This window comes from Aegilops tauschii, chromosome 6 (assembly GCF_002575655.3).
Source record: "Aegilops tauschii subsp. strangulata cultivar AL8/78 chromosome 6, Aet v6.0, whole genome shotgun sequence".
NCBI classification, from domain to species: Eukaryota; Viridiplantae; Streptophyta; class Magnoliopsida; order Poales; family Poaceae; genus Aegilops; species Aegilops tauschii.
The window spans coordinates 223,336,266-223,349,390 of record NC_053040.3 but is presented as its reverse complement, the minus strand read 5'-3'; the positions used below and the strand labels follow the sequence as shown (position 1 = coordinate 223,349,390).

At 42.8% G+C, this 13,125-nt stretch overlaps 2 protein-coding genes across 3 annotated transcripts; one reads left to right on the top strand and one right to left on the bottom strand.

Moving 5' to 3' along the window:
• Positions 1-2,401: 2,401 nt before the first annotated feature.
• LOC109767502 (protein NONRESPONDING TO OXYLIPINS 2, mitochondrial) lies at positions 2,402-8,581 on the bottom strand. 2 transcript variants are annotated; one of them, XM_020326255.2, is made up of 3 exons: positions 8,354-8,581; positions 8,085-8,271; positions 2,402-2,681 (listed from the first exon to the last, which is right to left on the bottom strand). In XM_020326255.2, exons 1-2 carry the CDS (start codon positions 8,464-8,466, stop codon positions 8,118-8,120), a joined length of 267 nt encoding a protein of 88 aa, XP_020181844.1. In that variant the 5' UTR covers positions 8,467-8,581; the 3' UTR covers positions 2,402-2,681; positions 8,085-8,117. The 2 variants fall into 2 exon arrangements, with proteins under 2 accessions (XP_020181844.1, XP_020181845.1); XM_020326256.2 differs by having other exon boundaries at positions 8,150-8,271.
• Positions 8,582-8,687: 106 nt separating this feature from the next.
• Positions 8,688-11,911, top strand: LOC109767501 (protein phosphatase 1 regulatory inhibitor subunit PPP1R7 homolog). The gene is made up of 6 exons (XM_020326254.3): positions 8,688-8,975; positions 9,703-9,933; positions 10,035-10,181; positions 10,273-10,415; positions 10,565-10,679; positions 11,469-11,911. Exons 1-6 carry the CDS (start codon positions 8,688-8,690, stop codon positions 11,547-11,549), a joined length of 1,005 nt encoding a protein of 334 aa, XP_020181843.1. The 3' UTR covers positions 11,550-11,911.
• Positions 11,912-13,125: the final 1,214 nt, after the last annotated feature.

Genomic DNA, 13,125 nt, shown 5'->3' with positions numbered 1-13,125 from the left:
CCGAGAACGATTAACACCCGCTCACGAAAAGAGACAAGAGGGGGTGCGCCGGTGCATGTGGGAGTGTCGGATTGCAAAACGGACAACGGGAAAAATGCTCGGATGCATGAGACGAACACGTATGCAAATGAGATGCGCATGATGACATGATATGAGATGCATGACATGAACAAAATGCAAAACGAGAGACAAAAACCCGACCACGGAGGGAATATCATAACACATAGCCGAAAATGGCAAGAGTTAGAGTTGCAAATATGGAAAGTTACATCCGGGGTGTTACACCGGAACTCCGTCCGGATCATCCGGATCCCCGACGCCCGGATCATCCGGGACCCCGTCCGGATCATCCGGCCTTGCCTGCGCGCATGACTTGGGCCGAGGCCCGTGTACCCATTCGCCCCCTCACTTACCCCTTCGCCCCTTGGGCTATAAATAGACCTCCTCCACCTCCTTTCTAGGGTTAGCAAAGTAGTAGCTCATTAGAGATGGAGCTTTGCTCATCCATTACAGATCAACTCCACGAGAGAGACCGCGGCCTCTACGGAGAAGATCCACCTTGGATTCAAGACCCCTCACGGGAAGATCCCCTCGTGGATTCAAGACCTCCTCATGGAGATGAACCTTACCTTGTATTTTTTCCTTTGTTGTTCATGTACCTTGTGGATCTTGTGTGTTTGATTGTCTAGTGGATGTGTGATTGGACTTGTTCTTGAGTGTTCCCCTTGTGATTTTCCTCCATTCTTCCCCGTGTTCATCGTGTTCTTAATTGGGATCCGCTCTTTTTGTGAAAGATCGGCCGTATAAGGTTCCACCCTACATCAGTTGGTGGGAGCGGCACGACTAATTCTGAGGATCTGCCTCCTTTTCCACCTCTTCCACCTCATGTGGGCATTGTAACTCTTCCAACCTTTTAATCATTTATATTATCGTCGCATATGTTTCCCGTCTTATGATTACAGCTCCATCAATCGGCTGGATCCAACAATGTGTCGATAGGTGCATCTACACCTAGGCAAGCAAGCCGAATGACGCCCACTAATGGTCATGGTACTTCCACCTCGACCCATCCTTGACTCGAGGTATTTGACTCATTCATACGACTTGTTGTTTATGCTAATGGAAACCCGTTCATCTTACCGTCTCATATGGAAACTCATGCTTATACTAATGAACTTGTAGCTTCGCATTGCGGACGCCATCAACGGTGCTGAACCATGGAACATATGTGACTGTTGCTGCTTATGCTTATTGTTGGTTATGTGACTTGTTAGATTCTATGCTGCTGCTTGGCGAAACATGTTGATATATGCCACTTAGACCTGGCCATACCTCGGGCCGGGCCGGGCTTCGGGCCGGGCCTAGCCAAGCCCGATGCAAAAAAACCCAGGCCCGGGCCTGGCCCGGCCCGGCCATGGGCCTGTTTTCTGGGCCCAAGCCCGGCCCGAACACAGAAAAGCCCGTCGGGCTCCGGGCCGGCCCGACCCGACCTTCAGAAAAGTGCAAAAACGACGGGCCCGGGCCTGGCCCGGCCCGGCCACCGGGCTCAAAATCTAGGCCCGAGCCCGGCCCGGGAGCAGCGTCGGGCCAGGCCTGGTCGGGCTTTTTCGGGCCGGGTCGGGCCGGGCCGGGCTTCCCATGGCCAGGTATAATGCCACTTCTTGCTTGTTAAGCTGCATACTTATATGAGATTGTATGCTTGTTATGCCGCTTAACCATTTTGGACATATGGACATATATGAGGTTGCTTCTATCATTCTATGGACATACGGACGTATATGAGGTCAGAGATTCTTATGTTATGTGTTGAATTGTGTGCGCACGCTGAACTGTTTATAGATGTTGAATTACAGGGATAGTCCAATTAGCAACCAAAAAAACATATACACACATAAGCCGAGTCATACACTCGGCCTATGTGTATACGCGGAGTGCCACACACGTCGTAAAGAACACGTGGCAAGGCCTGGAAAATCAGTACCAAACGGCAGGACACGGCGTAAGTGCAGGCTGAGAGTTGTGGTGAGCACTCAACCTATGCATTGGACACATGGCAGTGATTGGTCGACCGCTGCTACCATTTTAGCCGTGCAACAGCACTCGGCTTATAGACATGCACTTGGCGTACAGTAGACCGTGACGAATAAATAAGATGCACGGCTTACAATTGCGCTTGATCGTACGTGTTTGCCGACAACACAAATAGGTTGAGTGCTTACCACAACCCTCTGTGTTTCTAATGATAACTAGAGACAACATATCTGCCAATAGCATGGTGCTTCTATTGATTTTGTCAATCTGTTATTTAATGAACCATTTAACCCTAACTCCTTTATTTGGTTTGTGAAATAAAATAGATATGTTCCATAGTATAGAATAAGGGCTGGGTTATATACAGTAATTTTGAGCATGGTAAAAGATTAGGTGATCCTCAATTAAAAGGACAAACTAGAGCAGCAGTTCTTCCCATAACTAGATCGTTAACAAGTATAACTCCGTTCAGTTAAGGCTCGAGCTGATATGAAGTGCACATAGTAATTGCTTCTGAGCAGTACATAGCATATTAATGTGCGGAAGAATGCCAACAAGCAAAACCCGTTATTGAAGGGAATAAATTTCTTGACAAGTCCGCTGCGTCTGTCCGAACCTCTTTCATTATCGAGGCACACTCAGACCAGTTTCTGCAAGGCAGCAGGAAGATCATAAATTTCAGTTGTCGTGCTGCAACAGCATCTATATAAATCCCTGAGCACACCGGGAGAGGTGCCACAACCAAAACACAAAAGAAGTAAAAATGACAGCAAGAAATTTGATAATCCCCTAATGTAAAATCAAGTTACCAAACGTATGTCTCACGTCTGAACAACAACAAAATCACAGTATTGAGTTTGGAAGTCTGGAGTTTCTTGGGTAATAAAACAATCATGATAAGGTAAAAGAAAATATAAATGCTCCATGATGTGGAAATACCGAATTCATTTTATCCAACAGACTGATAGTTATGCTATAGGAGTACAATTTTTTTCTTCATTGACCGATGTATTCTGAAACTCGGTTGGCCAACAGAGTTCATCCAAACAGAGCATTTTGCACCTATATGAAATATGCAGATTGGTGCAAAACATCATTGAGATACAAGTGGGAATTATGTGGCAAACAATTTGAATTTCCAAATTTACAATAAAGTATCGCGCCAAAGCCATTGGTCAGACAAAGATTACAGCAGTCTAACTTCTGTTCCAAACAGCATCCAAACTAAGATAATGATGTCCTACTCAATTGAAGATTACCATTACCTACTTTATGGAAACATTAGAAGGATGTATTAACGAAACTAGCAAAAACAGGTAAATATCAGAATATAAAATTAATAAACTCAACTTCTCAAGCAATAAAAGATAGAGCTGAAGTCACATAAACAATCTGAACATGGACAGCACACCAGGGACCCCGACAAGTTAGATTTTACTATAAAATCAGTCACTGGAAGCAAATACAAATTTTCCACTGTCAACTAATCAGTTACCGAGAACACACCAAATAGTTACAACCACGTCAAGCACCCTAGAGTCTTGTTGCCTCATTGAGAACTCTTTAAGTATATATAGGCCTTTTTTCCTTTTGTTTCTTCTCAACTTTGCTATCTTAGCTGCTAAAGGCATGCATTTTCTGATGTTTCCTTTCAAGTGTCTTTCTAACCCTAGAGCCTAGACATGTATCTTCACCACCTTGGACCACACTCTTCACATCTTAAGCATGGGTACATAGCATTTATACGCTAAAGTCTTTTGTGGCTACAAAGTTTCAACAGAATATGCTAATCCAAGCGAAACACACGTGAAAATCATCGCCAAGATGGGGTTTGTCTGGAACGAGATAAAACGGATATCTATAGTGTCAGCATTCATTCTAAATTTAAGTATTACAAAAATGCTTTATAAATTTTAACAACAGAAATGCCTATGTTTTATGGTTCCTAGCATTTCAAACTAACAATGTACTAAGTACTCATTTGTGGTTAGTAATTTTAGGAAGGGTGCGTTACACTAAATTGGTTACTATATGTACTCCCTCCGTCCGGGTTTATTAGGCCTCTTAGCATCACAAGCATGTCCCATTTTATAAGGCCTCGCTTTGGAAAGGTGCATGCATGCAACCATTTGATTGGTTGCATTGAAAGCCATTGTTGTTGGTGCCATGGCTGGAAAATTAATACACTTCATGCGTGCTTTTTCATTGGCTGCATGCAGTGAGAGAGTGCATTGGGAGTGGAATAGAAGAATTAATGTGAGCAAATTACTATGTGTCTTGGTTTAAGAGAAGTTGTCTTTAGGCCTAATAAACCCGGACGGAGGGAGTACCAATGATCTAAATAAAAGGTGTTGCAGCCTAATACACTTCCATTTACAAGATAAAGGTAGCTTATCCATTGCATGAATTTTAATACTATAAATCTAAACTCGGAGAAGACCAGTAATAATGGTGAATGAATGTGAATTACTGAACCGCCATTTTGTAGTAGATATCTCCTGTCTCTTGTTAGTACTCCCTCCTTTCCGGTTTATAAGGCTTATCTCAACTTTTTTGTTTTCCCAATTTAGAGGGCTCATCTCCATCTCATTTTTAGTTTCCAATGCGCATTAAATATTTGCATGCAAGAATTAAAAAGGAACACACCAATGCATGTACTGTTCCTACTCATCTAGTGGTCAAGCATGCATGCACTGTAATTAATCCAAATTAATACATGAGTTTAATTAGGGTAGTTTTGTAAAGTACGAGATACATTCCTCCAATCACAAAATGCCTTGGTTGATGAGATTTGAGATTTGAGCCCTATAAACCGGAAGGGAGGGAGTACAAATTATAGCACTATAAGCATTTAACAAGAAGAATTTAGTCAACTTTTTCATGCTGCTTCCATGGATAATTCTGGAACTCCATTATTTGTATAGGAAAGATGCATTAGGTGCTTATTCCGTTATTGCAAAATACTAACAAATCTATCTAAACTTTATATAGAAACGTGTGCAAGACCAATATAAACACAAGAACCTTTCCTTTTAAAATGATCTAAACAAAAGAACATGGGCTGACCTTTTGCTACTTGCTTAAGGTTACATTCAACATTACTGTGCATATAGTTCGGCGAAAACCACATTGTGCTGCTGCCACACGCTTAAGTGACGTCGGCCTATCTTTTGCTTAGCTATGTTTTAGTTTATCTCGGGCGTCCTACTACTACTATTAAGCAATCTCGTCACCATGAAAAGTGTCTTTGCAAAATCTCAGCGTTTGTGCTGCCCTTGTATTAAACCGATGCTATGTTCTCGAATCTAAGCTAAGCACTATATATACCGGTTTACTTTTAGCCATGTTCTATCGGTGCCATAGAAGTTTAGTATCGAATCAAACCACCCTGTCAATCTGCTCTTGGAATGTCAGACGGCTGGGCGACCCGCAAAAATGCATCAACGTCCTCTCTGAACTCATCAACTTAAATCCACATCTCGCTTTGGTTCAAGAAACAAAATTAGCTTCGGTCGATGAGTTCAAATTCCAGTTCTTCATCCCACGGACTATAGAATACCACGTTCTCTTGACAACAATTGGCACTGCAGGCGGGGCCATCTCGACGGCTAACTCCAGATTCTTTAACATTACCAATCAACAAAACTACACCTTCTCCACAACCATCAACCTCTCCACCACGGCTCACCCTGCTCCTATTGTAATCACCAATGTCTATGCTCCTTCCAATCGCTCCTTAAAGCTAGACTTGGTCAATAAACTACTAACCATCAAAGAAGAGGATCACATCCCCTGGCTCATTATCGGTGACTTCGATCTCCCTACATTTTTCCTCCGAAAAGAACAAGCAATCATTCCAGCAATCAAAGGCCAACTCTTTCAAGGACACCATTGACCAATTATCATTGCTAGAATTACCACTGCTTGACCGTCGCTTGGCCCGAACAAATGCTAAATCAATGTCCACCTTTGAGTGCCTGGATCGGGTCTTCTTTAATCTTGCCTAGAATGACAAATTCCGAATATTACTCTATTCTCAACACAACTTATTTCAGATAATGTGCCCCTTCTCGTCCACATTAACACAAACGGTCCTTGTTCCCGCCATATCCTATTTGAACCCGGTTGGGCCCTTCATTCTGTCACCGGATCATTCGGCAATGTTGAGCCTCTCCTGCGTAGAGCCGGCCGGCCCAGTTCGCATCAACACATCTAGTGCGGCCTTAAAAAGCTCTTGCTCAGGTCTCAAAACTAGGACTCTAAGCAGGCTACGGCCTTTGTCTGTGTAGGTTTTTGCAAAAAAATGAACATCAATTTATCAATTTGAAAGATGAACGTCGGCCGTTCTCCGCAGCCGAATCATAACTTAGGATTGTTATTATCGCTGTTTTACAACAAACAATTAAAGAAATAGCAGCCTACTGGCGCTTACACCTGAAAATAAGAGGCACTATAGATGCCGGTGAGAATACCAAATTCTTTCATGTCTCCGCCTCTAAAGGACTTCGAAAAACAATGTCTATACGTCACACGATCAAAAAGCAACTCCTATTTTACCCAGATCATCGGGCTTGCGAGACATAACCTAGACCTTTTATCTCTCCAGCCTCTCAAAATACAATGTCACACAACTTTCCTCCATGGCTACACCTTTATCCAAAGCGGAAATTAAAGAGGCCTTTCTCCAATTGAACCGTCAAACAAGCCCACGTCCCAATGGTTTCGGACCAGCCTACTATCAGAAAGTCTTGTCTCTCCTAAAACCAATCATCCTACCCACTCTCGAACTTCTTTCACTTGCAGGCCAGACGAAACGCTTGAACCAAGCACATGTTGTTCTAGCCAAAAAAGACTCCGCTGCTATGCCCGACTCATATAGGCCCATTTCTCTTCAGCACTGTCGGATCAAAGCGGCCACTAAGGTTCTAACAACTAGGCTCAAACCACTAATGCCCTACATCAGTATTGTGGTCCTTCCTAACAGAATTCTCCTTCAAAGAGGAATGTCGAAACAATGTTACTCTTGGATCCATATCCTATCCGCTTGTAAAACCGCAATAATGCTTAATGGTGTTCCGGGAGACTGGATCAACTACAAAAATGGTTTGCACCTAGGACACCCACTTCCCCCTTGTCTCTTTATCATAGTGGCAGACTTACTACAGTAACTCATCCGCCATAATTCCCACCTACTTCACCATCCGATCTTTACACACCTACCACCAACCACCATGCAATACGTTGATGATACCCTCATCATCGCCAAGGCAACTGCTGCCCCTGCAACTGCTCTCAAAAACATCTTGCAAGATTTCGTCCGAGCCAATGGTCTTTCCATTAACTTATCTAAAACCACTTTTGTGCCGATGAATTTACGTCAACAACTATTGTGGAATCGCTGCTTTGCCCAATCTCCTCCTTCCCCCACATCTACATCAGACTACAACCCTCACCCACTCGACTACCCTCTGGTGCTTTTCTGCCTATTTTGCAAAGCTGTTGCAAAGACCTTGCTGGTTGGAAAGCCAGCCTAGTAAACAATGCTTAATGCTCATCCTATGGAAGATTTGGGACGCCAGGAATGCCAAAGCATTTCATCACCTTGATATCCACTCGGCTACGTCGCTTCGGCTTATGATTTCAGATTTGGACCTTTGGTCTCATAGACTTTGTAAACATGCTGATAACAAAGCCGCTTTCTTGTGGCATGCCTTCCTCTCCTCTCGCTCTTGCATTCCTATGTAACTTCTGGTACACCTTGTAACCGGCCTTGGCCGTGTAACACTTTGAGTAATATATTCAGGTGGGGGGCCTCATCGTGAGCATTTTGTTTATTTTACGTTAAGTATAACATGTTCACAATGGCATAAAACTAAACACAGTCCCCCTCCCTGCCTCACATAGATTGACAGGGAAAAACACAGTTTAATCAGTTCATGAATAGCACAAAATGAATCTGAATTTCAGGATTCAACAAACCGAATCAACCAAAATTGTGTGTGTCGGCTACGCATGAACTAAAATAGGCAGGTAACTGAGCAGTCAAAACTCACAGGTAGGATGCAAAGATTAAGATCCTATCAGACTCAGACTCCCGGGTAGGAGCTGCAGAGCGTACCCTGCGACACTGCCCGGGCCACCTCTGCCCCAAGCCGTGACGTTAGCCTCGCCGCCGAGATTGCGCTGTGCAGCGGCTGCAGAGATCGTGCCAGCGCCACCTGCCGCCCCAGGGAAGAAGCCCTGTACCACGCAAACCCGACGGTTCAAGGCTAACTTGGAAAGCATTTGAGAGGGGAAGCGTGCAAGGGGGTCGATCACTTACCTTGGGGTTGGAGCGAGAGCGCGGGGGAGAGAGGCCGCGGGGCTCCGGGCGGAAGCTGAGCGGAGGAAGGCGGCTGCGACGGGACGGGAGAAGGAGCGGAGGCGCGACGCCATTGCCGGGAGGAGGAGCGGAAGGAGAGAGGGGAGGTGGAAGGGCGAAGGTTTTAGGGTTTTGGACCTTGCGATTTGAGACCAAGTCGCTGTACATGGGCTTTAATGGGCTATTTCCAACCAATCGGATTAGGCTAGGCCTTTAGGCCCCCATCCGGCATATTCTTCTTCTTCTCCCCTTTGCTTCTTCCAGAAGCTCCCTGAAAGTCCAGGCCCGATCCCCCATGGCCTCCGGCGAAGGCACCGGAGATTCGAACGCTGCGGGGGCAGGGATGGAGGTGCCGGAGGTGGAGTTGTGCCTCGACCTCACGAGCTGCCAGCTGCACGATCTGAGTGAGGTGGAGATCCCGCCCACCCTGGAGGAGCTGGACCTTACGGCGAACCGTCTCACCGCAGTCGACCCCCGGATCGGCCACCTCCCTCGCCTCCGCAAACTCTCGTTCCGCCAGAATCTCCTCGACGACGACGCCGTCGCGCCCCTCTTCACCTGGGATGCCATCGCTGGCTTACAGGTGATTATTTTTATGTGTTGAACCGCTTGAAAATATGTGATCGAGAGACTTTCTTCGGCTGGTCCCATCTTACTTACCTCTGTTGTTATATGCATGTGTCCTATTGTTGCACTTTCTTTCCTAGTACAGCAAAAAAAAAATCTTCCACCATCACAAGATTTTGTCCGCCTGCCAAGCAATGATCTGCAATGAGCAAATTTTTAGGCGGTACCTTGCTAACATGTGTATGCAGGAAAATTGAACGTGAAGTAAGATGTTAACTGATTATTATTTTTATCTAAATAAACAACATTCGTGAGCAAAACTGAGAGTGTTTCTGCTGAAATGGTTATGCACATCACTTATTTATCACTTTACAAGCTTATATGACATGAAGCCCCATGTAAACAAATTTGATGCATGCCATTTCATGATATTTACATGAAGGCAACCTTACATGCTTTGTTAAATACTCCCTCCGTAAACTAATATAAGAGTGTTTAGATCACTACTTTAGTTATCTAAATGCTCTTATATTAGTTTACAGAGGGAGTACTTTGCACACGGGCTTGGAAGTGCAATTTAAGTTTTACTCTTAAACTTTGCTGTGTTATTCCTGCAATTTTCTCATGGTAAGTTATCCATGCGTTCTGACAAAGTAATTTACTATGCAATGTTTTTCCTTGTCCTGTAACCAGAAATGGTGAAGTGATTTTACAGTGCTATTTTAAATCATTTCCGATTTCAGGAGATAGTCCTTAGAGATAACAAGCTTATAAAGATCCCCGATGCCAGCATCTTCAAGGGTCTTCTGGTGTTTGATGTTTCTTTCAATGAGTTGTCGTCCTTAAATGGGTTATCCAAGGTTTCCAGCACAGTGAAAGAACTCTACTTTTCGAAGAATGAGGTTCCAAAGATGGAAGAACTTGAACATTTCCATGCATTAGAATTGCTTGAACTTGGTAGCAACAGATTAAGGGTAAGCATTTAGGTGCTTCTTTACACATGATGGTGCATGTTATAATAAAGAACTTGGATGGATCCTGGCCCTATGTTCTCACATGTTCTACTCTATTTCAGGTGATGGAAAATCTGGAAACTTTGACAAATCTACAGGAGTTATGGCTCGGAAGAAACCGGATCCGGACTATCAACTTATGTGGGTTGAAATCAATCAAAAAAATAAGTCTGCAAAGCAACAGGCTAACTTCAATGAATGGCTTACAAGTACCGTGTCGTACCTTCACCAGCTCCCTAACTTTTTGCTGAAGTAATTGCTACTCCTACTCGCTAATTTGTCTTTTGCTTTTGAATTCAGGAATGTGTTGCGTTAGAGGAACTGTATCTCAGCCATAATGGAATCCAAAAGATGGAAGGCCTTTCTATGTTACAGAACCTTCGTGTTTTAGATGTTTCATCTAACAAACTAACCGCTATCGAAGATATTGAGCCATTAACCAGGTAGCATGATACTACATGACTGATTGTTTATCATCCTTGGTGCACAAAAATAAGTCGGGAAATTGATCCAAATATCCTAAGCTACATAAATAGCTTGATAGATTGTTTGTTCTGACTCTTTTACTAATTTGACATTATGTGTTTTGCAGGTTAGAGGACTTGTGGTTGAATGACAACCAAATACCATCACTGTCTGGGATAGAATCTGCTTTGTCTGGTTCACGAGAGAAACTGACCACCATATATCTTGAGAGAAATCCTTGTGTACGTACTTATATCCTTTGTTTAGTTATGTCTAGTTACTATCAGTCTCATTCATTGCTGTTAAACCTGATTTAAGAGTTATTGTTACCATCTTAAGCATCATAATGGCACCATCATAGCAGTAAACTCAATCTCACGTTTTATGTTGCCAAAGTTGGTGCATATTGTTGAAGTCAACATTGATTGTGTATGGAATTCTGGATGAATCTTAAGTGTGACATCCAAAGTGCTTAAACCATTTATGATGTACTGTATATTTTCTGGTCTCCATTATTGCTCTATTATTACTCTTAAACACTCTCTCTGGGTGTTTTCCTGTGCCACGTTTGATTTACCATACCATTATAACTGAAATGGACATCAGATTTTCTTTGAACATATCAGTATCTTCAAAAGTTTGAAGCACCTCCGCTGGTTCTGAATGGACATCATTGATTTCTCACGGATCATATATCCTACAGTACTTATTTTGCCAGTTCTTTATCAACTATGGTGCAATCTGGAAGTTTCACAAGTAATATTGTATTTATCAAAGTACCTAGAATACAACTAAGATGTCACCGATGGTGGGAACTTTGTGTACTAATACTTCATGACACTATTGAGAATGGAATGTTGATTTTGGAAATGATTTTTCTAGTGATGTTAATTAATGTACATCCAGTACTGTACAGCATATTGTGCAACTGGCCTACTATGCACCAATCTTATGACTATACCCTAAAATTATCAATCTTCAGAGCTCATGTTAAAAGTGAATCTTATTGTTTGTGCCTTACTTTTTTGCAGGCAAAAACTCCCAACTATTCATCCACATTGAAGGAAATGTTTCCAAATCTTGAGCAAATTGATTCAGATATGCTAGCGTGAAACAGGTTGACTCACTTTCTCAGATTGTTGAAGTTAGTCGAAATATGTGTTGTGTTTCTACAGGAAGAAAGCAGTCATCCAGTTCAGAACAGACAACATAAGCTCCCGGTCAAGTAGCGCTGCAGTTTGTACTGGTGATCTGAATGGATTGTTGCCAACTTTATTTGAAAGGCCCGTCCTGAAGTTGGGTCATTTCCTGCCGAGATCTATAAAAACTGAACTTATGTGATAAAGCCATCCTATGGTCCATGACTCCATGCTCGTGCCACGTTGCAAGGGATGATGTATTTGTTTTCCCTTTTCCCTTGAGTGATTTTTCAGTTATTACTTGGTCTAAGTTTATGAAGCTGTTTGTGGTGTTAGACGCTGGCCGGACTAATCTAGTTGCTGCATCTTCAGCTGTTCAATTGTGGATTGATCAACCTTACCGTGAGAAACTCTTGATAACATACAACGCACAAACTTGATTAAAAGAAAGCAACGTGGCTTATTGAAGGATACCACTGTCAAGAGCTAGTTGAGACATTGGGAATCCAAAAAACCAAACAATATGTTTTTTTTTTGCTTTATTCCACGTTGCTAAGGGCTTTCACGGTTTCATAAGATGACACGTTGCGCCCATGGTGCAAAAAGCGAGAGCGAGCCAAGTATTCAAATCATGCATATGTGACTAATTTAGAACCAACTTAATAGATACTTATATATCATTACATGGTATCGTGATAGACGGTACATAGACAGATGCATCTCATCTGGAAAACTGCTGAAGCGGAAGGCGAATATTGAGCCTTCATTCATGTTGAAGGTCTTTGCAATGGGCCAGTGCTTGTGGATAATTAATCGTCCATCCTTCGACCTTTTCAGGAACACTTTAATATTGAACCGTGGGTGTTGTATGAAAACTTTCCTCGCCTCCTGGCCATAGAGGTGGTTTGAGAGGTAATCATTAGTGAACCCTAAAAATAAGGATGTGCATAACTATCTTCTCTTTATTGGAAATGGGGCAAAGGAATAAAAAAAAGCAAGATATAATAGTTAGTACCATCTTGTAAACCTCAGTGCTTCCTATTGTTTCCCTGCAACACATATAAGATAGTTAGTCATCAGGTTAAGTAAGGGTTCGCATGCTATCAGTAAAATATGTTGATGATAAATAAGCACATTGCAGATTCATCAGATTAATTCAAGCCACATGGAAAACCCGTTTATCCAAACCAAACATGATTGAGAACTAGGAAATATAACACTTGTATATGTTTCTTATGTATTAAGTGCAGCCAAATTCGATTTATTCCTCACATGGTATACAATAACAGAATTCAGCCACAACAATTGAACATCGCATTGCAGAATTGAACCAAGCAGTTAACTAAACACCACAGCAAATGAACCAAACGTTAACTGAGCACCACATTGCACAATATAACATACTCCTAATAGAAGATCAGACAGTAATGCACCAGTTTTGAACTCTTGAATCTCAGGGCCAAGGAGCTACAGTGGAAGTGGATGGTACTACTGTTCTCTAGAACCATCGTTGTACTATCAATGTAAGGAAAGTACACCTGTGTAGTGG